Here is a 27,022-nt window from a genome sequence, read left to right as displayed (position 1 = left end):
TCATCCAGATACAACAACATTCACTTTCTTTGAAGCCATGACAGGAGGCTGGACCATCATGGGAACAAAACCCGTAGGACACCTTTGTTCTGCTGAAGCTCAGGCACACAGCCCAGTGACTTCAGAACTTATTCAGGTACCTTCAGCCAGTTTTCACCCCCAGCCTTGGATTCCGTGCCTGCGTGTCCTAATGGCAAACTGTCCTCATGGACAGAGGCAGCACTACTGCCATCTCAGACATGCAATGCAGATATCTGGACGTAACATGGGGACTTCTGCTCTTGGCTATGTAAAGACAGCAGAAAATACACGACACATCTCCTGACGTGACTTAAGTGGTCTTGTCCCACGTGAATGATGCCATGATTCTATAGTTCTATGGTGCTGTGATTTCATGGCTCTGTGATTCCATGACTTGCTGATTCTAGTCTGTGATTCCATGGTTCAGGTACTCCATGATTTTGAGATTCCATGATTCTAAAAGGCATGGTCTTTGGGTTTTGAAGCAATAAATGAGGAGGAAACCAATCAGCCATAGCCAAGTTCTGTTATTCACTCCTGATCTCCAGCATGATGACAAAGGCACTGAGTGAACACTGCCAACCTTCCTGTGTGTATGTTTCCCCATCACCCAACTGTCCCCACTGCCCACACAGAATCATAGAATGGCCTGAGTTAAACGTACCATAATGATCATCTAGTTTCAATCACCCTGCTATGTGCAGGGTCACCAATCACCAGACCAGGCTGCCCAGAGCTACATCCAGCCTGGCCATGATGGCCCCACCTACAAACTTCCAGATCCCTGTCACCAAGAAGTTCCCATTTGGTTGCACGTCCCCATTTTCCCATATCTCCATGACTTCCCCAAACTGCCGTGACATACTCATGTTCCCATGATGTGTTCGTATCACATGATGTTCTCATATCTTCATGTCCTCATATCCCTGTGTCCCCTTGCCTTCCAAATATCTCCATAAGTTCCTCACTACCCATGTCCCTATTACCCTCTCACCTCCCAGTGTCCCCAAATGCTGTATCCTAGTTCCCAAGAAGAATCAGCCTCACACCTTGTAGTCTCACAGGACAGGACAGAACTCAGGGATGAGTCCTTGGACAAAGACATGATATGAGGACAGCATTATCTCTGGGTGGTCCTGGGGGAAAGAAAGGCCGTGTGTGCTGAGTGCTGGGACCTGAGGGCTTTGGGCTCAATGCCATCAGGATCCCAGCACTCAGTGTTCTTCCTCTGATCCCTGGCTTCCTCATGTTTCCTGGGGCCAAGGAAGGGGACGGCTGCATGCTGGGCTCAGTCCATGTCAGGGGAGTCTGCCAAGCCCAGGGGCATCTGGGGAGTGGGAGGGGCTCAGGGAGGATAAATGCAGACCTTGCCTCCTGCAGCCTCACCCAGCTCCCACAGCACAGAGGAAGATGAAGGCAGCTGTGCTCAGCCTCGTGATGCTCCTTGCTGCCCTGTGCTGCACAGTGGAAGCTCAGGTGAAGCATCTGTGGGGGATGTGGGCTGGGGCTGGAGGTGATTGGCTACTGGGGATCCCCGACGCAATCTCTCACTCTCTCTCCTACTCCTCTCCCCACAGTCACTTGTGCAAGTGCCAGACTCCGAAGTTGCTGTGGTGAGTGCCTGGGCAGCCATGCTGATTGTGCCCAAGGATGGCCCTGCAGGGAGCTCTGAAGGAGCGGGTGGGGTCTGTCCCTGCCTGGCAGAGGCTGCCCCTATATTTGGCACATCCAAATTTCTTCCATTTGCACCCTAGTCATCTTTTCTCTGGCTCCCCCAAATCCCTTTTCTTGGCTGTTCCAAATGCCCTCTCTTTGGGTCCCCACATCCCATGCTTTTTGCACCAACAGATCTCCTTTAATTGGCAACCCGATTCTCATCTCTTTAGGTCCCCAATCCCTTGTGTTTCATTTTCCCTCATTCTCTGTTCCTCTCTGTTTAGCACCCCCAAGACTCTTGGCACCCCTATTCCCCTCCTTTGGGCCCCCCAAATCCCTGCTCTGTCCTTATGCCCAGCCCCAGCCCTGGGCTCCTCCATGGGCAGAGGTGCACAAAGACCTTGGCAACCATGAGGTTGGGGGCAGCCCTGGGACCAACCAGGCTGCTTGGATGGGGTCACCCTGTGATCCCCCAGACTCACAGTTCCCTCATTGCTGCCTCATGGCTCTTCTTCCCCAGGCGCCACCACCTGTTGCTGTTGCCCTTCCTGGATTGGTGAGTTGGGAGACCATGGGGCAAGGATGGGGCTGGGATGTCTTGCTGTTCTCAGTTCCCCTGAGACTTGGAGACACTCCTGCCGCCCCAAAGCCTCTGTTGGGCTCCCTCCAGATGTGGGAGGGCAATGGTCAGGGGGAGGAGGCAATGGGGGGCAGTTGGGGCTGAGCTGGCTACAGGACCGTGCCTTGGCCATGCTGTTCTTGTGCCCACAATGGGTCCCTGCACCTTCAGGGTGTCCCACTGTGTCTTATTGCTCCCAGTGTGTTCCATTCTCCCCATACCCTCTGTGTGTCCCTAACGACCCCTTTTTCCCCAGGATGTGCTCAGCAGGACAGAGGAGAATCCCCCGCGCGTGAGACGTGTGGCCCTGGATTTACATGTCTAGGTGAGCAGCACAGGGATGCTTACAACCCCACAGGGGACTTAGGGAACCCTGGCTGTATCTGGAGCCCTGAGGACTGGGCATCAGGTGCTGGGAATTGATGGTATGGAGGGGACTGTCCCTGACCTGTTCCAGGGGGACCTGGGCACTCTCACCTCCAGCCCTTCCCTTGCAGTCTACAGCGATGTGCAGAGGAACAGATCTGGAGGGGGCAGGCTCAGGGTGCCCTATGGATGGCCCAGAGTCACCATGCAGCTGAGACAGGGGCTATGGCTTCTGTCCCCATGGGACCCACATCCTGCGCTGGATCTCTTGGCTGCTGCCAGTCCTTCTCCTGCCCTAAGTCCTTGGGGACAAACCCTGCAGGGACAAGGCTTCTCCTTTCCAGTGATGCCCTCTGACATCCTCTGATGACCATTGCTGCCCTCTGATGACCTCTGATGACCAGTGTTGCCCTCTGAAGACCTCTGATGACCAGAGTTGCCCTCTGATGACCAGTGAAGACCCTGATGATCAATGACACCCTCTGATGATCAATAAATCCCTCAGCAAAGCTACACTCTGTATGTCTGTGTCCTTGTTCTCATGCTCAGCATGGACTGCTTGGATCTGTCTCTGCCTGGCAGTGGTCACCTCAAAGTGCTGGGAAGCTTCCCCAGCTCCATGCCATGCGCACCATGTCCTGCACCCCTGTGGGCTTCGCCACCCTCTCTCATCATCTGCCTCAAAGTCCTAAAGGATGAAGATCCTCATGCTGCCAAGCAGCCCCAGTACCCTCCCTCTGCTCTCTCTCAGCTCCTCCATACAATTCCTCCCAAACTCGTTACACTTTGATCCATGGACACAGCGTGACTACATCACCCTCCTTTTACCCCCAGTCTTTCTGGAGCCACTTGTCCCTCCTTTGGGTCTGCTTTAGTCCTCTTGCGTCGGTGCCCCATCTCCCAGAACAAGGTCTGCTCACCCCCTCCCATGGACACCTCAAATCTCCTGATGACCAATGAAGCCCCCTGATGACCAGTGACACCCTCTCTTGATCAGTGATCACTAGGAAGAGTGGGGAGTGAGCAGATGAGCATATGTTGCTCAAGCAGCTGCTGGATTAAAACACAACTCCCACAGAGGTTCTGCTCGTCCATCTTGAGCTCTGGATCCAGCAGAGGCACAGAGACAAGGCTGGAACAACCTCCAGCAGTGTAAGATAGCTGCAGCCTAAGCCAATGGCCCCGTGGGTTACCTTGTTACCCCTGCCCAGCGGGGCTGGGTCGGGCACACCTGGCTGGGCATTGACTCCTGCCATCAGCTCTGCCTGTACTAGGGCCAAAATTTCTATGTAGCTAACTCATCACCACAGCCATAAGGCCCATGTAAACTAACAGCAGTCCCAAGAACAAGTGACAGACATCCTGCAAGTCTGTAGAATCATGATTGGGCCTCCACTCTGTGTGGGGGCTGTTTGCTTACTGGTATGCCAACTCCCAGGCCTGCTCTTAACAACCCAGTGCTAATAACTCAGCCTCCACAATTGATGAAGTACATTCCCCAAGTGTATTTGCCTATAGCCCAATAGGACTTCAGTTGTTTAGCATTCAAAGTGAGCTACAAATCAAAGCTTACAAAAGCATTATATTGAATAATACTTACACAGAACTTAATGTGACTTGCTCAGCACCAGTGTCTAAGTTTGCTGACGCCTTAGGCTGCAAGTTGTGGACCTCTACCAAGTCAATCAAAGGAAGACCCTACTAGCTACTTTTAGCCAGAGGATGAGAAAGCCTCACCCACCAGCAGAAGCAAAGCTTACTTGCCATGTTGTTCCCATAAGACTGCAAATATCCAGGTTTGCAGATAAGGTACCACTAAGTCCCAAGGTCATAATGAGCTACACACACACCACTCCCATCTACCACGTGCAAACATAGCCTTTAAACTCTTGTGAATGTCATCAGTAACCAAATGCTTTCTCAGCTGTGTTGTGTCATGCAAATATTTTAATCAGTTTTATTAACCACATGCGTACCAAGGCCTAGTGAATTGTGTGTTTATAAGGCTAGACTTCTTGCCTCTGCATACACCAGAGACTGAAATGTTCGGTACATGTGCAGTCATTGCAGCAACGCTGAAATATTGTTCAGGAAAAAGGATGAGGTCTTAAGTCCAAATGCCTGCACATCATATGTTGCCTGGAGAGAAGGCATTATTCAGACTCAAGTCAAATTCCAATTTCCCAAGTAGTTTTCCTCACCTCAGAGCAACCTGGAGATATGTGTGTGGTGGATCTCCCATACACCTAAGCTGCTGCTTATCTGTAGTACAGCCGAAAATCATTAGTGTGCATCTTATTCATGTTCAGTGTCACTCTCTCCAACAATGACCATACAGGGTCTGGGAAGAAGGAATGGCCATGAGAGTTCTGCAGAACGGGAGCCCCAGGGCAGCTGGGGGGAGGACCAGGTGTGCTCTCAATTGGCCTTATTTTCACTAAGAACCATTTCTGAGACTGGGAGAGTTAGAAGCTGTTTGAAACCAGCCCACTCTAAACAGCATTAGAACCAGCCACCAACATGCAGCTAGCTCTGCTTGACCCATGATTTACAAATTGCACTGATTAGACAAGAGTACCTTCACTTTTCTTGGGATCTAACTAAAGCACTGTAGATATCTTTCCGGTTCTCATAGGCCATATTTCCTTTGGGGCAGTCTCTTGCTGTCCCCTACATTAGAGCCATAGTCAAGCCTGGGTGCCTAACTGGAGAGCTGCTAACTTCAAGGAGAGAAACCTTGAGACTCTAATAATGCACAGTGGAGACAATTTAAACAAGCTTAAACTCAGGCGCTGAGTTGCATCACTGTCATTTGTCAGGCACCAACTTTTTAACCACATCTACTGAGACCTCATTAAAATCATCTCGAGTAATCTCCCAGGGGGGGCAAACTAATATTATTAAATAGTTTGCCTTGGAATACAGGTGGCCAAAAGCTGAATGGAATTTGTGATTTGTGTTTGACTTCAGAGTAATTATTTCTGGTTTCTGCAGTGATTTGTGTCATGCTTCCTTGCAGCAAAGAGGACATAGCAGATAATTCCCCAAGAGGAAATATGAGGCTTAGAAAATAGGAAGCAAAAAAAAAAAAAAAAGAAGAAGAAGAAAATGAAATGTGGGCAATTACAGATTAAAGGAACAAGAGAAATTCAGCACTTGTTCTCATGGACATATTATCATCCAACAGAAGTTTTAGTCATCCACCAAGAGCCATCGGCCCCATTTTGCAGCCCCTCCCTTCTGCCTTCCAGCAAAGACGACTTCACATGGGACATAGCTAAACACCCTGAGAAAAAAAGTGGCAATTGAGGAATTCTCTTTTGAGCTCAAATGTCCATCACTGAAACCATCTGTGATTTATGTTAACTAAAAAACCCCAAAACTTTCACAGTAAACTTTTTGAAGTGTGGCAGTATATATCACAGAATCATAGAATCACAAGGTTGGAAAGGACCTACAAGGGAATCTAGTTCAACCATCCTCCCTTTACCATACCTACAGAAAACCACTAACCCATATCTCCTAGCTCCCTACCCAGACGCTTCTTGAACACTGCCAGGGATGGTGACTCCACCACCTCCCTGGGCAGCCATTCCAGTGCCTGACCACTCTCTGAGAAAAAAAAATTCCTTCGTATGTCCAGTCTAAACCTCATCTGATACAACTTGTGGCCATTTCCTCGGGTCCTGTTTGTTGCCTGGCAGAAGAGGTCAAGTCCCTCCTCATCACAACCTCCCTTCAGGAAGTTGTAAAGTGCAATGAGGTCTCCCCTGAGCCTCCTCTTCTCCAGGCTAAACAATCCCAGCACCCTGAGCTGCTTCTCATAAGACTTGTGCTCCAAACCCTCACAAGTTTTGTTGCCCTTCTCTGGACACATTCCAGGGCCTCAATGTCTTTCTTGTAGTGAGGAGAGCAAAACTGAACACAGTACTCAAGATGCAGCCACACCAGAGCTGAGTACAGAGGGATGATCACCTCTCTGCTCCTGCTGGCCATACTATTTCTTATACAGGCCAGGATGCTGTTGGCCTTCTTGGCCACCTGGGCACATTGCTGGCTCATGTTCAGCTGAGCATCAAGCAACACCCCCAGGTCCCTTTCCTCTTCACAGTCATCCAGCCACTCAACCCCAAGCTGATAGTGCTGCATGGGGTTATTGTGGCCAAAATGCAGGACTTAGCATTTAGTCTTGTTGCACCTCATCCCATTCACCTCAGCCCAGCGATCCAGCCTATCCAGATTCCTCTGAAGGGCCTCCCTACCCTCAGCAGATCGACACCACCTCCAACTTGGTGTCATCTGCAAACTTACTGAGGGTACACTAAATCCCCTCATCTAGGTCATCAATAAAGATATTAAACAAGATGGGCCCCAGTACCTAACCCCCGGGGGACACCACTTGTAATGGGTCACTAGCTGAACTTAACTCCATTAACCGCTACCTGCTGGGCATGACCCTCTAGCCAGTTCCTTACCCAAAGAAGGGTATACCTGTCCAGGCCACTGGCAGCCAGTTCCCCTGGGAGAATACTGTGAGAGACAGTGCCAAAGGCTTTGCTGAAGTCTAGGTAGACTTCATCAACAGCCTTTCCCTCATGGACCAGTCTGGTCATCCAGTCATAGAAGGAAATGAGGTTGGTCAAGCACAACATGCCTTTCTCAAACCCATGCTTGCTTTGCTTGATCCTCTAGATGCCACACAGAAGCCGTATGATCTCACCCAAGATTATATGTTCCGTAACTTTCCCCGGTACCAGGTTCAGCTGACAGGCCTGTAGTTCCCTGGATCCTCCTTACGGCCCTTCTTGTAGATGGGAGTCACATCAGCAAGCCTCCAATGCTCTGAGACTTATCCAGATAACCAGGAATGCTGGTAGATGGCAGAGAGTAGCTCAGCAATCACCCCTGCCAGCTCCCCCAGTACCCAAGGGTGGAGCCCACCTGGTTCCATGGACTTGTGACAGTCCAGATGGAGGCGGGGCTCTAACTGTTCACCTGAATCACTGGGGGTGTATTTTGTGTTCCATCCCAGACTTCCAGATCAGGGTATAAAGTGCCTTGAGGATAACTGATCTGCCTATTAAAGGCAGATGTGAAGAAGGTGTTGAGGACCTCAGCCTTCTCCTTATCCTCAGTAGTCACATTCCCCACTGCATCAACTAAAGGATGGACATCTTCCCTGGTTCTCCTCTTACTATTACATAGTAATATCTGTACATCTTTTACATATCTGTAAAAGGATTTCTTATTCTCCTTTACTGCAGTGGCCAATCGAAGTTCAGGTTGGGCTTTTGACTTCCTAACTTCTTCCCTGCATACCTTAGCAACTTCCTTGTGATCTCCCCAAGTAGACTGTCCCTCCTTCCAGAGGACACAGACTTTTTCTTCCAGAGTCTCAACAACAGTTCCCTGTTCATCCACCCCTTTTCTTCCAGAGTCTCAACAACAGTTCCCTGTTCATCCACCCCCATCTTCTTCCCCTACAGCTCACCTTACAGCATTCAGGGACAGCCTGTTCTTGTGACTTTAAGATTTCCATCCTGAGGAGTATCCAGGCTTCCTGGACCCTTTTACCCCTAAGGAGTGACTCCCATGGGACCCGTGCTACAAGTGTCCTGGATAGGTTAAAGTCTGCCCTCTCGAAGTTCAGGATTGTAGTTTTGCTAGTCACCCTTCTGACATCTCCAAGAATAGGGAATTCTACTATTTCATGGTTGCTCTGCCCAAGACAATCCCCAACCTTCACATCTCCTACCAGTCCTTCACTGTTAGTGAAGAGCAGGTCTAGCAGGGCACCACCCTGGTAGGGGGCCTCATCCATCTCTTCATCCTGATTAGGTGGTCTACAACAGACCCCCAGCAAGATGTCACCCCTACAGGCCTTCCCCCTAATCCTTACCCACACACACTTGACTTCATCATTCCCAACCCCAAACTCATTCAACATCAAATGGTATAAAGGGCCACACCACCACCCTTCCTTCCTTGTCTGTCCTTACAATAGCTATCTATCTCAGTACTCCAGTCATGGGAGCGGTCCCAGCATGTTTCAGTTTGTCACAGAGATCTAGATCAACCTATGTCCATGACAGGGGTGCAGTAGGCCTGTGGGCCCCTGGCCCCCAAAAATGTGATGGGAAAAGGGATAAGGAGTAGGGAAATGGGAGCTGGGCTCAAGGAAATAAAACAGAGCAGTGGCAATTATCTAAGGAGGAAAACTTACTTTACTATGATATCAGAATGCAAGATAACACAGTATAATACAATCTAACTGAAATTGAGGCTAATAAATCAAGTAAAATAAAAGAGAGAGAGGTTTCCAAAGACCAAGAAGCCTACTTTGAAACTGAAGTCAACACAGCGTGGAAGCACTCCCACACCTGCTGCCAGGCAGTGAGAGAGAGAGAGAGTGTGTCACTTCCGTGACGTATTTCCCTCTCCAACCATGACGTGGTAGGAATGCCACGTTGCAACACCGGAGGGCCAGGTTCAAATCCCCCTGTGGCACAAGTGGTAGAAGTGCCGCTCTGCTACACAGGGGCTCGAATCCCGGGGGTTGGACTCGATTATCTCTAAGGTCCCTTCCAACCTGCACGAGACTGTGATACTGTGATACTGTGTGTGTCATTCTTCTTCTCTGTGCAGACTTCTCATGTCTGCAACATGAGCTATTTCCCCAGAGCAGAGGGAAAGTGGGAAAGCGGGAGAGAAGGGAGGGAAAAACAGAGTTTTCTGCTCTGGGCACAACTCAACGTGGCATGCAACAGAACCTTGGGGGGGGGGGAGATCAGCACTTAAAATGATTTTTCAGCAAAACTGGAAAACCTGCATGGTTTTATTTCATTTTATTTTCGGGGAAACCCCGCTCAGGGCTTTTGAGAGTCTGGAGATGGGAGATCAAGAAGCAAAGTGGTGAGCATGCTTTTTGGGGGAGCCTAAAAGGCAGGAGGAGGCACATGGCCAGTGCCACAGGGCTGGAACTCATCGGACACACTCGCAAAGTAAATCAGCCCAGCTCTTGGCTGGGCTGTGGTAGCCAATTGCTGGGGATCCCCACATCCCCCAGCTTCTTGTTCCCTCCCCACGTGTTATCCTTCAGAGCTGTGTGTTCCTGGAAGCCGCAGGGCCCTGCTGTACCTCTCCCGCAGAAGACCAGGCTCCTGCTCCCTGGGATGGAGGAAGCAGCACTCATCCATACTGTGCTCCCCATCTCCTTCCAGCTTGCTGGGGGGGTCAGGCAGCCTTTGGAGAACCCCACATGCGGCGAGCTGCTGCTGGCTTTGCTTGCTTTCCGTTTCCTACAAATGGCATTCCTAGCACAGCAGCCTTAGCTGAGCCTAGCAAACGTGAAGGCCCCACTGCAGGAGGTCTTAACCACGACCGGGAAGATCTCGCCGGCTTAGCCGAGCCGTCCCGGCAGCGACATCTAGCGTCCGCCGCGGAGCACTGCAGTCGCTCGGGAGCCGGGCAGACCGTGCCGGTGCACGGTGTTTTGCTCACTTTACTGCCTTGCTTAATTAAATAAAGCTCTCCCTTTATGTATCACACTGGACTTTGTCTGGTTTTGTCATGAGAATCTATAACAGTAACCTCCTGGGCAGTGGTCCCTCTGAGCAGGGACAGCACAGAGCCTTCTCCACGTGCCTCCCTCATCTGGCTGTGGTCTCCTTGTTTCTCAGCACTGTCCTTTATGCCTACCTGAAGCCCCCCACAAGCAATAGCTTTCCTTTCTCACAACTAAATTCATTTTCATCCTTTTATATTTCACAACAGCTGTAGGAAACTGCAAAGCTCCTCAGAACAGCTCTGCCCTTTCTGAGTCAGGCATGCCTTACAGCACCTCAGCACCTCTAATGAGGGGTATGTAGATGAGAGCAATGTATGTAATGAGAGCAATGTAGGTTGGGCTGAACCAGGGCAGCCACAGCCACTACTGGAGAACTGAGACATGGTCCGATTGTTTGTCCTTAGTGGGCTGATTGGAACAATTTGGGTTTCCATCCGTGTCATCATAGGAATTCCATGTTGTAGATGTCAGGAATGTATTCACAACAATCACTGATGATGATGGCACAGGTACCCTCCTGGATAGCTGTCCATTTTTCCAGTGCTACATGATTCTCCAAGACAGCGTTTCTCATGAGTGGTGCTACCATTCAGTGGAGAGATGTGCAGCTTGTGGCGAGAGGACAGCCATAGCACAGAACCACCAAGCAGTCCATTTATATCGATGTCTGGTGAGAAAAGTATGGCAGTCAGTTGATGTCTGTGGCTATTTGGAATGTATTGCACTAGGTACGTAGGGTCATCCCCAAGTACACTGCCCGGCACTGCCATACCCCAAGCGGGACCTTGGTCCCGGCTCCAGCTCCTGCCCAGTGCAGCAGGTTTACTGGGCCAGACGGGCTGCAACCAGGGGAGCAGCGGTTCCCAGGCGTGTTGCAGCCCGGGTTGGGCTCCGAGGGGCACAGGAAGGTGTTGCAGCTGGGACAGCGAGGAAGGGAGTAGAAGTTAGCATTCTCTGCTGCCCGGTTGGCTCTCTGTTTCAGAGTGCAGCTGGGACTGCTTTACTTGCTCTGGGCCACGGGAGACATGAGATGACCTCACTCCGCAGCTCTACATACATGGACTGTATTGTAGCTTTAAATTCCCCGATGCCTCCTTTTGAGTGTCTTAATGTGAAGTCTCCAAGGGGGGAATTTTCACTCCCCTGCCCACCCCCCGCCCCAGCAGCTCCCAGTTTCCCCTTGGGGACCCCGCGGGCAACATCTGCATTTGTAATCCACATTAGCCAGAGTGTTATCAGTGTTGCTGCTCATTGTCTTCCTGTGCAGGGCCTGCTGTGACACCCCCTGCAGAAGGGCTGGGGAGGGCTGGGCTGGCACATTGACTGCTGTGTTCCCTCACAGCTTCCCTGCCATTTCTCTTGTCCCTGCAGGCTCCAGTTCACCTTCTGCCTTCCAGCCATGATCATCCCAGCCTTCAGGAGAGCAGAAAAATCAAACAAAATGAGAGAGAGAAGAGTACCCAAAGTAGGAGTCAAACCATGATAGTGCGAGAGCAGCACGTGCTTTTCTCTGTGGGGAGCTGAGAAGGCCACAGGCAGAGAGCAGCTGGGGTCTAGTCCGGAGTCTCACCCCGCTTCCTTTTAACGCCAAGTCCTCTGGGGATGATCCCCCCCCTTCCTCCCTGACTATGGGAACCCAAAATGCCGAAAATGGTGGTAACACGGAATGAGAACATGAACTCTTTAACTTCCACTGGTCTGTATGATGTTCTATGTGGAATACAGACAACAGAAATCATAAACCCACAACACAGAGGCACTGACAGATGTGAGCCTGAAAGCACAGATGTCAGCCAGGAGCCCAGGAATGGTCCATAAGCTGCTGCAGGCTGTAGTCACTGCACAATCTGATGAACAGCTGTGTGCTTCCTGCTGGACTGTAAGTTTCTGAGAACATCTGACCCCAACAGCTCCAGAAATGTCTCAGAAGATGCAGGACAGACAGAGTCACTGCATGTTCTTTATTTTGTTAAGGTTCACGGAGAGGCTAGTTCATAATGTACAGTGTGGCTACGCTACAAAGGTGCAAGCTGAAAAGGAATTGATTTCAATCCTAACGTTTTAGTGAAAAACACTACAGTATTAAAAAAAAATGAATAAGATTTAATAAATTACACTTATAAAATTGCACAAAACATACAAAAAGGAGAGTTTGATTCAGTAAAAAGCTCAATGCAAGTCATGAATTCAAAGAGACGTGCAGTTCACTGCTTGTGAAACACATTTAATAATCACTTTCCTCACTGCATCCTTGACCTCCTTGTTCCTCATGCTGTAGATGAGGGGGTTCAATGCTGGAGGCACCACTGAGTACAGAACTGCCACCATCAGGTCCATAGATGGAGAGGAGATGGAGTGGGGCTTCAGGTAGGCATAAAGGACAGTGCTGACAAACAGGGTGACCACGGCCAGGTGAGGAAGGCATGTGGAGAAGGCTTTGTGCCGTCCCTGCTCAGAGGGCATCCTCAGCACAGCAAGGAAGATCTGCACGTAGGACACAACTATGAAAACAAAGCACCCAAAGCCTAAACTGACACTAAAAATGATAAACACAACTTCCCTGAGGTAGGAGCCAGAGCAGGAGAGTTTGAGGATCTTGGGGATTTCACAGAAAAACTGGTTGACAACATTGCCTTGGCAGAGAGGCAGTGAAAACGTACTGGCAGTGTGCAGCAGGGAATTGAGAACCCCAGTGCCCCAGGCAGCTGCTGCCATGGTGGCACAAGCTCTGCTGTCCAGGAGGGTCCCGTAGTGCAGGGGCTTGCAGATGGCAACGTAGCGGTCATAGGACATGATGGTGAGAAGGGAAAACTCTGCTGAGATGAAGAAGACAAAGAAAAAGAGCTGTGCAGCACATCCTGTGTAGGAGATGGCCCTGGTGTCCCAGAGGGCGTTGGCCATGGCTTTGGGGAGAGTGGTGGAGATGCAGCCCAGGTCGAGGAGGGCCAGGTTGAGGAGGAAGAAGTACATGGGGATGTGCAGGCGGCTGTCGCAGGCTACGGCTGTGCTGATGAGGCCGTTGCCCAGGAGGGCAGCCAGGTAGATGCCCAGCAAGAGCCAGAAGTGCAGGAGCTGCAGCTGCCGCGTGTCTGCCAACGGCAGCAGGAGGAACTCGCTGATGGAGCTGCCGTTGTGCATCTGCTGTTGTTGGGCTTGGAGTCCTGCTCAGAGTGCAGAAGATAATGACAAGTCCAGACCATTCTCAGAGACACTCCTCCTGCTATAATATGAAATGTTTTAATTCTCCTACAACAGTGTACATTTAGCACCATTACTTGCATTTAATTTCATGTATTTCAACATTCCTTAAGCAGAAGCAGCATATGCAGCTCTAACCTTCCTCTTATTTTCTTATCACTTCTCCCTGGATATTTTCATCTGTTTCAAGTCTCATATCTTTACCCCAAGTGCTCTTAGAGCCCTTTACCCCAGCTTCTGTGGCATTCAGTTTCAGTTAGAAAATGCTGCCTGTTTGTAGGATAAGTGAATTATTCATGCCTACAGAAAATGATGATAATTCCATCCTTCGAGAAAGGGGAGACTGAAAGCACATCATGTGTGACTGTTCACAAAACAAGCAATTGATTGACGAAAAATTCTCAGAACTCTTATTGCCCCTTTTAGATTTCTGACTCCAAACCTCTTTGCCTCAGAACAGGAAATGGAAACCCCCTGCCTTGGCTCTCCTCTTGCAAAGTGCCCTCAGAAACATTCCGTTGTGCAGTGGAGTTGTGATCCCCTGCCCCAGGCAGCAGCTGTGGCAGTTAAAGCCCTGCAAGGGGGGCTCCTTCCCCCCACCCATCTCCCTGCAGCACCCTGGGCACCTCCCCGGGCAGGCTGAGTGCTGAGCCTGGCAGGCGGCAGAGTCCCATACCCGGCACACAGCCCCTGGGGCACAGCAGGGACCCTGCTCTGCAGGACAGCCCTGGGCACCCGCCTGCAGCCCCGGCTGCACAGCCTGCAGCCGTGCTGGGACACGCAGCCCTCAGGGCTGTGCTCTGACACTGCAGTATGGAAGCCCTCAGCTGGAGCAGAAGGCTTTTTCCACAGTAAAGAAACATGCAGTGCCTACATCAAGATCTGCTATGGGATGTCCCTGATTTGGTGATCCCTCCAGGAAAAGCAGCTCACGGTATGCAGAGAGACTTACCATGTCATGCTCTGTGAGCAATGTTCCTGCATCGATCTCACAGCCCACTCACACCATACACATCCTGTAAGCTCTCTCCAATTTCTCTCCTCTCCTTCTGTTAACTTCAGGCTGTGCTGTGCACAAGAGCTGCTCCTGGGCACAGCTGTCTCTCTACATCTCTGCCCACTTTTATGAGCTCCCTGTGTCCCAGGTGCCAGGACAAGCAAGCAGCAAATGATGTCATTTTTATCCTTCCCACTCATCTCCCCTGACATGTCCCTGGGTCCTCATGGCCAACAACTTGTGAAAGACAACAGCATCATGACTGTGCTTTGAAATTCTCTCAATTAACCACCACATGTCCAGTGGTCAGTGACTGATTGGAGACATATAACGAGTACTATCAGAGTTAGTTTGATGAAGCACAAAGGGCACCCAGACGAGGACGGGGAGGTTTGGACTTTCCCTGTGCAGGGCAGTGATCCAGCTGAGGCAGTGCAGGAGTCTCATCCGTTGACAGAAATCCTGGAGCTGAAATGGGATTCAGCTCCGAGAAAAGCATTAACGTTTGCAACTGATCAACCAGAGTATGAGTGTTATTAAGATTCCAGCTAGAAAACGTTGTCAGCATTGTGTAGTATGAATAAACCATGGTTTTTGATCTAAATGTCAGAGTGAGTGTGGTGTGAGTGAGACACAGAACAGCTGCAGGGTGAGTGCTGAGTCCCGATCCATGTTTCCTTCCTCCTGTGAGGGAAATGGCCGGACACAGACAAAGTGAAAGACTGTGTTGTCTGTCCACTCATATGTACTTTCTGCTTGTATGTAAGAAGACGGGAGTTTGTATTCTGTAGATTAGTAAGATTGTCCTGAGGAGAGGTGTACATTCCACCACCAATGAGTGTCAACCCATTTATGTAATACTATGTACTGCTTGTGAGGAAGTGTGTGAGGGAGGTGGTTCAATCAGTGCTGGTTCTGTGGCACAGTGTTTATAACTGAAGAATACAGACTGTATTAAGGGAGTTTATGTGAACTGAAGAACTGTACTGTTTGACAAACTGTTTTGATGGTATACAAAATTGTAATTGTTAATTATATATGAAAGTGTACTTGAGGGAATGTGGAAGTGTATCTGAGCATACAAATAGAGGAAGCATTTACAGAGGAAAAAGGGTTAAAGTGAGTTTACCTGCACTGACATGAGAGCAACACCCTGCACCGCTGCCCTGTGAGCTGAGCAGAGAAGAGTGGAGACACAGTCCCCGTGTATCAGGTAGTGTTATTCTGCTTACCAAATGAATGAGTTCACTACAGAAGAGGCAAATCTTCCCCTCTGCTCCATTTGTGGCATACTCTGGAGTTCAAGGTATTGCAAAGCTATGGCACATCTACTTTCTTTCAATGATGACACCTTAGTATGCTCTGGGCTCTCATTTCAATTGCATCTAAAGAAGTCTAGGGTCATACCAGCTGACAGGAAGCTGGCAAATGTTGACTCATTGTAAGGAAGAGCAAGAAAGATGACATGGGCAATTATGGACCTGTCAGTCCAGAGCCTGGTAAAATTATGGAGAAAATGATGGTGGGAGTTATGGAAAAACAGCTGAAGGACAATTCTGTCATTGGTCGCAGCCAACACAAGTTTGTGAGGCAAAGGTCCTGTTTAATTTAAGCTCATTCTGTGACACAGTTGTCCGTTTAGTTGACCAAGGGAAGCCAGTTGATGTAATCCTTGAGGATTTCAGTGGAGATTTTGACACTGTTTCTCACAACCACCTTCTGGACAGAATGTTCTGCATATGGCTAGACAGAAACACAATGTGGTGGGTGAGCAGTTGGCCAGTAGGTCAGTCCCAAAGGATTATAGTCAGTGGGTTCCACTGGGCTGATAGATGGTCACTGTCGGGGTCCCCAGGGTTCCATTTGGGGGCAACTTTCCTTTCATGTTTATGCAGATGACTTGAATGCAGGACTAGAAGACGTTCTGAGCAAGTCTGCTGGTGAGACCAGATGAGGAGGTGCTGTTGCCTCCACTGAGGGTGGAGAGGACTTGCAGAGAGATGTGGACAAGTCAGAGAAGTGGGTACCAATTGGTACTAAGCACCAAGTGCATAAAGTATAACAAGAACAAGTGCCTGATTGTGCACCTGGGTAGGGGCAATGCTGGACATACACACTGACTGGATATGGGACACTGGAGAGGAGTCTGACTGGAAAGGATTGGGGTGCTGGTCAGCATCACACTGAATGTGAGTCAGCAGTGTGCCAAGGCAGCCAGGAAAGCCAACAGTCCCCTGGAGTGCATGAAGCAACTTATTGCCAGCTGGGTGAGGGAAAGGATCATCCCTCTGCTCTGCATTGCTACTGCCTCACTAGCAGCACTAGGTGCACTTCTGGGCACCGCAGAACATAAAGGACTTCAAACTCTGGGAGAATGTGCAAAGGAGGGCACTGGAACTGAGAGATCTGAAGTTCAGAGTTTCACAGGGATTGACTGCTTGTTCAGACTGGGCCCTTCTCACATCCCACATCCTGCAATGAGACACAGGGCACATGTGGGATAGGAACTTAACAGCATCCTTGCACCACATGCAGAGCCTAGGATCTTCCGTTCCTATGTCTTTCACATAACATCATATAGACTTCCAACTCACTGCCACAGGAAGTGCCCTGAGCCAACATGACAGACAGGATCTCCCTACTTCTGGTCTTGCAATCAGGGCTTGACCTGTCTGCTTCGTAAGGCAAAGGAGAGGTTTCTTAGCATGCCAGTGCCTTTGCCTGCCTGTAGTCATGGCTTCCAGTTATCTTCTCTAACAAGTCCCTTGGGAAGCTTGCTTGTTCATGTTCCTCAGTGGGCCCATTAGTACTCCAAGAAACTTCACTGTTACTTCTGACTTTGTCTTGTTGAGCACTTTGTGCAAACTTCTCTCTGCACTGGAGGCTGATGAACTCAGCATCAAATGCACCCTCGGACCATTATAACCTAATGAATCTCCTGTGCCTTATGCCATCTTGTTATCTTCTTCAGGTTATCAGAACTTGTTCAGCAAAAAGGAGGGATATCTGGAGAGAGCTTAAAGAATCCATTATAAATTTATTGTCTCTTTATTTATAGCTGGGTTTAAAGCAGCACTGTGCAACTGATACCAATCCAGGATGTCCCAATGAGTTCTGTACTGTTACTGTGTTGACAAAGGTCCTTCTCAACCTCCCCACCCAATTTCTGCTCACAATGGACCTATGGGACTTACATCACTTTTCTTCACATCACTCTTCTCCTCTGCATTCATCCGCTCAGTGTTAAAACTGCTTTGCACCAACTCCCACTGGCTTTCCTCAGAGAACCAGTTGCACGTGAAAAGGAAAGATTTCTCTTTTTTATCTGGCCAGCAAATGGAAAGAAAGGTGATGCAATTGAATGAACAGTAAAACACAGTGATCAACTGCATGCCATGTTCAAGCTGCATCTATTGAAGTTTGTCATTCATATGGAATACTTTTAAAAGAAATGATTTATACTGAGGTAGGATAGGATAGATTGAATCACAGTGAAGTAGTTGAAAACAGAGGCCATCAGACTCTGCGAGATGGAGCAAATTCCAGTAATCTTCCTGCGATAGATCAGCCAGGTAGTTGAGAGGTATCAACTTAAAACTGAACAGGACTTGAGTATTTCACACATTGAGACGGGTTAACACATTCTCACTGATTCTCAGAATTTGGGGAGATGGAACAAATTCCAGTAATCCCCCTAAAAGTCAGAAATCAGACAGATAATTGGGAGGTATCTGACTGAACAAAGAGCAAGGGATGGAGAAATATGGAGGGCAGTGGGAGTAGTGTGTGCCCAAATGGTCTGCTGAAAACATGCCCTTAACCATGGCCATTTATTTAGGAGAGCTGAAAACACTTGGAGGATGAGACACATCAAATAGGCAGCAGGGAAGAGTGGTGCTGGGCACTGGGCTATAGTCACAGGGCATTGGCACTGGCACCGCTGTCTGTGTCTCTGAACCTGAAGGCATTTGTGTCCAGCGAACACAGTTCTGGAAAACATTGTAGTTTCAGTAAAAGAAAAAAAAGAAAGAAAGAAAAAAAAAGACATCAAATCACCTCAAAGATTCATACATACAAATTAAAATGGAACAAGACTCATGAGAATTTCTCATGTTGAGAAGGGTTAACACATTTTCATTGATTTCCATCTTTGTCTTCAATTATTTGTTTCAGTTTTATTGACATTTATGATCAACTATTAAGCTTACAGCCTCAAAATAAATAAAAAGAGATACATTTGCATCTTGCACATGGCCTGATGCCCCTTTGACCTTCACAGTTCCCACAAGTCCTTCCATGCCAGAGAGTATGAGATCCAGCAGAGCATCTCTCCTCTTTGGTTCCTCCACTGCTTGGTCAAGAAGCTGCCATCTGTGCTCTCCAGGGATCTGCTGGATGCCACATGCCCTGCTGTGCTGTCCCTGCCGCAGATAATGGAGTGACAAAGGCCACCAAATGGGACAAGGGACAGACAACATCAGATTCCCATCTGTCTGCAGAGGGCACCTTCCATTGACTGTCCCTGATCAGGAAGACAGGAAAAGACACTGATGGTCTCCTCTGTTGGCCATTTCCATTAGCTCTGACCTGGCTGCTCTTCCATCCCCAGGCAGAGCTCAGTGCACTCTCACAGAGGGCATTCACCCTTCTTTATCTCCTCGCCCATCCATCCTAAAGACTCGGTATCCCCCTTGTGCTACAGTTCAGTTGTGGAAGCCATTAAACTGTGTCCCCATGGTCCAAACAGGAGCTCAAACCAGCAGCTCCACCAAGATTTCTAGCTTCTTGTGTGTTGGTGTTTGCATTAGTGCAAAACCACAGAAGTAAACATCCTAATTGAAAAGCATCACTGGACATAGCCTGACTGGATAGCTCATCTATGGTATCAGTGTGCAGAAGGTGGCACACAAACATTAGACCGATCGTGGGTCTTGGAGGTGACGTAGCAGCACAGACACACCATGGGCATGGTTTTGCTGAAGGCCCTGTGCTGCACTTGCAGCTGCATGTGAATTCACCAGACAGCCGGTGCTATCCCCTCTCTGGCCCTCAGCTGATGCCCAGGAAGGAGCTGTCTATCTCAGGGATTTCCCACACGGTTTACAAGCACTGGCACACATCAGGAGCAGCCCAGGCACCTTGGGCATCACCCAGTGTCTGTGTGTGAGCAGCTGCCTCCCAGCTGAAGGACCGAGGACTCAGAGCAGGAGCTCACATGCAGGCAACTCCTTGTGCACTTCTGAGCTGAACCAGAGGAATCCCAGCTCCTGTGGGTGTGTAGGGAGCTAAATCCCATTTCAGCTCCAGGATTTCTGTCAACGGACGAGACTCCTGCACTGCCTCAGCTGGATCACTGTCCTGCACAGGGAAAGTTCAAACCTCCCCGTCCTTTTCTGGGTGTCCTTTGTGTTTCATCAAATGAAGTCTGGTGGTACTCGCTATATGTCTCCAGTCACTCACTGACCACTGGACATGTGGTGGTTAATCGAGCGGATTTCAAAGCACAGTCATGATGCTGTTGTCTTTCAGGAGCTGTTGGCCATGAGGACCCAGGGACATGTCAGGGGAGATGAGTGGGAAGGATAAAAATGACATCATCTGCTGCTTGCTTGTCCAGGCTCCTGGGACACAGGGAGCTCACAAAAGTGTGCAGGGCTGCAGAGAGACAGCTGTGCCCAGGAGCAGCTCTTGTGCACAAGACAGCCTGCAGGTGACAGAAGGAGAGAAACTGGAGAGAGCTTGCAGGATGTCTGTGGTGTGAGAGGGCTTCGAGCTCAATGCAAGAGGTTTGCTCACAGACCATGACAGGGTAAGTCTCACTACAGACCATGCAGATGCTTTTCATAGAGGGTTAACTTAATCTGTGACATCCAGTAGCAGATCTGTCTGCAGGTACTGCATATTCCTTTACTGTGTTAATAGCCTTCTGCTACAGCTGAGGGCTTCGGTGCTGCAGCATCAGAGCACAGCCATGAGGGCTGCTTGTCCCAGCATGGCTGCAGGCTGTGCAGCCGGGGCTGCAGGCGGGTGCCCAGGGCTGTCCTGCAGAGCAGGGTCCCTGCTGTGCCCCAGGGGCTGTGTGCCGGGTATGGGACTCTGCCGCCTGCCAGGCTCAGCACTCAGCCTGCCCGGGGAGCTGCCCAGGACCCTGCGGGGAGACGGGTGGAGGGAAGGAGCCCCCCGGCAGGGCTTGTGCTGCCACAGCTGCTGCCTGGGGCAGGGGGATCACAGCTCCACTGCACAACAGGATGTTTCTGAGGGCACTTTGCAAGAGGAGAGCCAAGGCAGGGGGTTTCCATTTCCTGTTCTGAGGCAAAGAGGTTTGGAGTCAGAAATCTAAAAGGGGCAATAAGAGTTCTGAGAATTTTTCGTCAATCAATTGCTTGTTTTGTGAACAGTCACACATTATGTGCTCTCAGTCTCCCCTTACTCTAATAATTGAACCAATTGTAATTACCTTCATTTTCTGCAGGCATGAATAATACATTTATCTTAAAATCAGGCAGCATTACCTAACTGAAACTGAATGTCACTGAAGCTGGGGTAAGGGGCCCTAAGAGCACTTGGGGTAAAGATAAGAAAAGAAACAGTAGGAAATATCCAGGGAGAAGGGATAAGAAAATAAGAGGAAGGTTAGAGCTCCATCTGCTGCTTCTGCTTAAGGAATGCTGAACTACATTAAAATAAATGCAAGTAATGGTGCTAAATGTACACTGCTGTAGGAGAATTAAAACATTTCATAGTATAGCAGGAGGAGTGTGTCTGAGAATGGTCTGGACTTGTCATTATCTTCTGCACTCTGAGCAGGACTCCAAGCCCAGGAACAACAGCAGATGCCCAACAGCAGCTCCATCAGCGAGTTCCTCCTGCTGCCGTTGGCAGACACGCGGCAGCTGCAGCTCCTGCACTTCTGGCTCTTACTGGGCATCTACCTGGCTGCCCTCCTGGGCAACGGCCTCATCAGCACAGCCGTAGCCTGCGACCGCCGCCTGCACATCCCCATGTACTTCTTCCTCCTCAACCTGGCCCTCCTCGACCTGGGCTGCATCTCCACCACTCTCCCCAAAGCCATGGCCAACGCCCTCTGGGACACCAGGGCCATCTCCTACACAGGATGTGCTGCACAGCTCTTTTTCTTTATCTTCTTCATCTCAGCAGAGTATTCCCTTCTCACCATCATGTCCTATGACCGCTACGTTGCCATCTGCAAGCCCCTGCACTACGGGACCATGATGGACAGCAGAGCTTGTGCCACCATGGCAGCAGCTGCCTGGGGCAGTGGGGTTCTCAATTCCGTTCTGCACACTGCCATTACGTTTTCACTGCCTCTCTGCCAAGGCAATGTTGTCAACCAATTTTTCTGTGAAATCCCCCAGATCCTCAAGCTCTCCTGCTCTGGCTCCTACCTCAGGGAAGTTGTGTTTCTCATTTTTAGTGCCAATTTATTCTTTGGTTGTTTTGTTTTCATATTGGTGTCCTATGTGCAGATCTTTGTGGCTGTGCTGAGGATGCCCTCTGAGCAGGGACGGCACAAAGCCTTCTCCACGTGCCTCCCTCACCTGGCCGTGGTCTCCCTGTTTGTCAGCACTGCCGCTGTTGCCTACCTGAAGCCCCCGTCCACTTCCTCCCCACTCCTGGATCTGACAGTGGCAGTTCTGTATGCAGTGGTTCCTCCAACCCTGAACCCTGTTATCTACAGCACGAGGAACAGGGAGATCAAGCACGCTCTCAGGAAGTTGCTGCAGTACACACTATTCCAGCTTCCATAAAATGCACAACCTCCTCATTGGATTCCCAGTGATGGTTCTTTATAGTTTATGCCTCTTTTGTTGTTTGATTGTGTGAGATATAGCAACGTGCAAAAAAACCAAAGAAAAATATTATTGAACTTATAAATAAAAATATATTTCACTTCTTTCCTACCTAATTTCCATTTTCTCTATCCAAGAGCTCATGGAAACATGTAACCAGATTCCCTGAATACATTTTAAGGTACCTAAAAAGGTTTTAAAATAGACATTTGCTTAGCTTTTCTTCCTTCCTACTTTGTCTGGATTTGGGGAGGTACAGCCACAGACAGCAGCTCAACGTGTTCTTTTCATTTCTGATCTCCTTACACTGCCACAGTGCTCTGAAGTCCTCTCATTTGTGCAGTCCTGATGGTCTTGTGTGTCTCATGACAGTCCTGTTGTCTCTACAGCAGCACTCTGGGGCTGCAGTCAGTGGCCGGCAATACGAACGGCTGAGTCAGAGCTGGTCTCCTTGCTGGCACTGCCATAACAAGAGGGCCCCTTCAGAGCAGGCCCAGAGAACTGGAGGCCTCTTTCAAAGCTGGTGTAAGGAATATACCTCAGGAGCTGCTCCCTGAGAAGACTTCAAGATATTCTGGTGCTCTTCAGTGTGTGACCGGATCAGATTGAATAGTCCCAAGGAGATCAGTAAGAGACTCGGGGCAGTGCTGTGGTTAAAGGTTTATGGGTTGAGATAAAGAGAAAAGAGGAAAAAAAAAAAAAAAAAAAGAGAGACAGAGAAGAAAAATAAGAAAAAGAAGAAGAAAAAAGAGAAAAAGAAAAGGATAATAGTTTTGACAAATGTATTTATACATATATATTTAGTATATTTTCACACATATACAATATATGCATTTGCAAACATATATGAACTAATTCTTATGTTTTTCTGTTTGCAAGTTCAGAACTAGTTGCAGGGGTTTTAACAGCCATAGTATTCACTGTAGGAACTGAAGTGACTGTTGGGCTGTCTCAGGAGTTGGAGCAACTGCAGAGCTCATTGCCAGAGCTGGAATCACCGCAGGACCTGTGACTGAAGTTGGAGCAGCCACTGGGCTCATTGGAGGGGTTGGACCACAGGGCTGTACCTCCTGGCACAGTGCACCTCCCTTGGGAGGAATTTGTTTCATTTTCTTATAGCAATACGTGGAACAGCTACAGGACCTGTAGCAGGAGTGACTGCAGAGCTCATTATGAGGGGATGAGTGACAGCGGGATCTGTCCAGAGCATGGAGCAAATGCAGGACATGTGGCAAAACCTTGGAGCTGCTGCAGGGTCTGTGCCAAGAGTTGCAGAGGCTGCAGCACTGTCAGCAGATCCAGCTCTCTGGATCTGGCACACCGCAGTCATGTGTGTTTCTTGGGGGCTACCAGAGCCACAGCAGACCTGCCCCCAACATTCTACCAGTTTCTCAGGATCCTGCAGTTGCTCAGAGATGAAGTTCCAAAGCCCTGGGGGTGCCCACCACTCCAGGCAGCTGCCCAGACCGTCCCACACCCCCTGTCATGCAGAGCCTTCTCACCTTGGGGCAGATCTCTCACTGATATTCCTGAATAATAGTTTAACCTAAATCATAGATTCATAGAATCACCAAGGCTGGAAAAGGCCTGAAAGACCATCCATTCCAACCGTTCACCTATTACCAATAGCTCCCACTTAACCATGTCCCTCAACACATTATCCAGTCTCTCCTTGAATACCCCTGGGCTCCCAGAGACGACAGTGTAAAATGTGTAATTCCTAATCATACCAACAATATTACTTCCAAAACCCAAAGATGTCCAAAGTGCTGAATGTGCACAAAACTTCACTTTGCCAATTTTATCGTGGTACAAACCAAGGTCAAACAGCATAGCAAAATAAATACCCTAATCCAGCATCCAGAGTTGACAAATAATGCAGCAGGGAAAACAAGCAGCAAGCAAGGAGCTGTGCAATGCAGCTTCATGAGGAGACTCAGCAAGCTTCACAAATAGGGAAACTATCAGCACCATGGCCTGCAGTTCTCCAACTCCCACAAAGCCCTGTCCACTCTGGACAGATGTGCTGTTACCACAACCCTTGGAGCCTCACATCAGGCACCAAAATGACGGTGGTTGTTGAACCCAACATGTGGCTCAGCAGCACACAGTGCTTGGTGCACTGCCCAATTCCCAGTGGGATGGGGATGAGAACTGGGAAAAAGAGTACAACTTCTGGGTTGTAACAAAACAGTTTACTAAGAGCGATAAAAGGAGAGGAGTAATAGTTATCACTATATATCCGTTGATATGGAATAGTATGTAACAACTGATGCACAAGCACTTGCTCAGCACCACCAGACTGATGCTCAGCTGGGCCCTGGGCAGTGAAGAGACTGAAATGAACTCCCACCCCTTTCAATACAATTTCTGCTTGCTGTCAGCTGATAGAAAACGTCCCTTTGGCCACTTTCAGTCAGCTGTCCTCACTCTGTTCCCTCCCAGCTCCATGTGCCATCCACTGACCATGGCCTTGGCTCCGTACAACACTGCTTAGCAGCAGCTGTAAACATCAGAGTGTTATCAACGATTTTCTCCAAGAACCAAAACACTGCACCACAGCAGACAGTCTGAAGAAAAAAAATTCATCTGAGCTGTAACTCAGATTCCTGCCTGTCCCCCTGCTCTTGTTCTTCCTGATCAGGAAGCAAGGAACAGAATCTGCTGCTCTTCTTTTTGAAACCTTTCCATCAGTATTCAGGTGGCTCCCCTGCCATCCCCAGGCAGAGCTCAGTGCACTCTCACAGATGGCAGCAGCCTTTCTTCATCTTCATTGCCTAATCGTAATGAAGAGTCCGTACCTACTTTGCTACAGTTCAGAGGTGGGAACCATCCCACCATGTCTCTGTGAGACAAACAAGACCCTAGGCCTGCAAAGGCACAGAGATTTGGAGTTCGCTGAGTGAATGTTTGTGGTCCTCTCATTAGTGTAAGGATTCTTCAGAAAGCATCCCCTTCCAGAAGCATGCTTTGATTTAGCCTGTCTGGGTCTTGCATCTACACTGTGGTACTGATGTTCAGGGCCTTGCTCAGAATCAGCAGCCTGCATGAAAGGAAAAGCTCTGTGGTTTTCTCTTGATTTGTCCCGTTTATTTCCCATGCTACCCGCACTGGTCTACAGGCACTTTAGGGCAGCAGCAGGTTGGGGTTACCCCCAGAGGGTACACAGTAAGATTTAGGACGGGGTATTGGCAACAAGACTTTCTCTGAGGAATCCTCACGCAATCCTATGGAACAACTCAGAGGATTTCCATTCAATCTCCAACAGCAACAACATCCCTCAGCCCTTCTCTGTCACATCCAATTCCCCACCCTTCCCCATTTGGACCTGGTTTAAAGCCCTTTAATCAATCAGTGCAGGAGCATTTCAGATGGGGTCATGGAGGAGGCAGACTGCCATTCTTGGGGTGGCCATTTTCCCAGGAGGGCATGGTGGGAGGGCTTTGTCCCATCGGTTCAACCAACACTTGCATCCACCCAGCAGAAGGCTGTGCCCTCTGTGTCCCACTTGAACTCTGCATGGAGCTTACAGTTGGCAGTGACATGGCTGAGAAGCTCTGGGCATGGATTAAGGGATAGGGAAGTAAGGTACCTTCCTAACTTCCTCCCTGCATGCCTTAGCAACTTCCTTGTAATCTCCCCAAGTATCCTGTCCCTTCTTCCGGAGGATGGAGATTCTCTTTTTCTTCCTGAGTCTCAATAGTTTTTCCCAGTTCAACTACACTGGTCTTCTTCCCCTATGGCTCACCTTATGGCATTCAGGGACAGCCTGATCTTGTGCCTTTAAGATTTCCATCTTGAGGAGTGTCCAGGCTTCCTGGACCGCTTTACCCATAAGGAGCGACTCCCAAGGGACCCATGCTATAAGTGTCCTGAACAGGTCAAAGTCCACCCTCTAGAAGTTCAGGATAGTAGTTTTGCTAGTCACCCTTCTGACATCTCCAAGAATAGAGACTTCTACCATTTCATGGCCACTCTGCCCAGGACAGTCCCCAACCTTCTCAACTCCTACCAGTCCTTCACTGTTAGTGAAGAGCAAGTCTAGCAAGGAACCACCCCTGGTAGGCCTTAATACCAGCTGCATAAGGAAGCTTTCTTCCATACAATCTAGAAACCTCTTGGACTGATTCCTCTGCTCTTTATTATATTCCCAGCATATATCAGGGAAGTTGAAGTCTCCCAAGAGAATGAGTGCTGGCGATCGTGCGACTTCAGTAAGCTGCTCATAGAATGCCTCACCCAGCAATTCATCTTCTTTAGTCAGTCTATAATAGACCATTAGCAAGATGTCACACCTACAGGCCTTTCCCCTGATCCTTACCCACATGCACTCGTCTCGATGGTTCTGAAGCCTAAGCTCTTCAACATCAAAACTCTCTTTAATATAAGGGGCCACACCACCACCCTTCCTTCCTCATCTATCCCTTCTGAAGAGCTTGTAACCATCCATCACAGCACTTCAGTCATGTCAGTGGTCCCACCATGGGTTGGTAATATCAACTAGATCATGGTTTGTCAGATGCACAGTTGCTTCCAGCTCCTCCTGCTTGTTGACCAAGCTGCGTGCATTGGTGTAGACGCACTTCAGCTGAGGCATCTGCCTCTCTCCCAACTCAAGCAGCATTTCCCTAGGCTCATCTCTGGTAAGCCCTGTCTTTTCCCCTCCCCCATCGTAGCTAGTTTAAAGCTCTCTCCATAAGCCCCACTACCTTCTGTGCTAGGATTCATTTCCCTCTTTGAGACAGTTGGGTTCCATTCATGGATAACAGACCATGGGCCAGGTAAAC

General features: G+C 49.2%; 1 protein-coding gene and 1 long non-coding RNA gene across 3 annotated transcripts; both read right to left on the bottom strand.

Moving 5' to 3' along the window:
• Nucleotides 1–2,930: 2,930 nt before the first annotated feature.
• LOC146755527 (uncharacterized) lies at nucleotides 2,931–3,795 on the bottom strand. 2 transcript variants are annotated; one of them, XR_014938051.1, is made up of 2 exons: nucleotides 3,094–3,795; nucleotides 2,931–3,053 (listed from the first exon to the last, which is right to left on the bottom strand). It is a non-coding gene; the product is annotated as an uncharacterized LOC146755527 (long non-coding RNA). The 2 variants fall into 2 exon arrangements; XR_014938052.1 differs by having other exon boundaries at nucleotides 3,114–3,795.
• Nucleotides 3,796–12,416: 8,621 nt separating this feature from the next.
• Nucleotides 12,417–13,367, bottom strand: LOC146755526 (olfactory receptor 14C36-like). The gene has a single exon (XM_085525528.1). The coding sequence runs from the start codon at nucleotides 13,365–13,367 to the stop codon at nucleotides 12,417–12,419; it is 951 nt and encodes a 316-aa protein (XP_085381654.1).
• Between the last annotated feature and the right edge of the window lie 13,655 nt (nucleotides 13,368–27,022).

This window comes from Coturnix japonica, chromosome 32, assembly GCF_054131305.1.
Source record: "Coturnix japonica strain WE chromosome 32, WE-NBRP24, whole genome shotgun sequence".
Lineage (NCBI taxonomy): Eukaryota > Metazoa > Chordata > Aves > Galliformes > Phasianidae > Coturnix > Coturnix japonica.
Note: the sequence above shows the minus strand (reverse complement) of the source record. Positions and strands in the feature narration are given on the sequence as shown.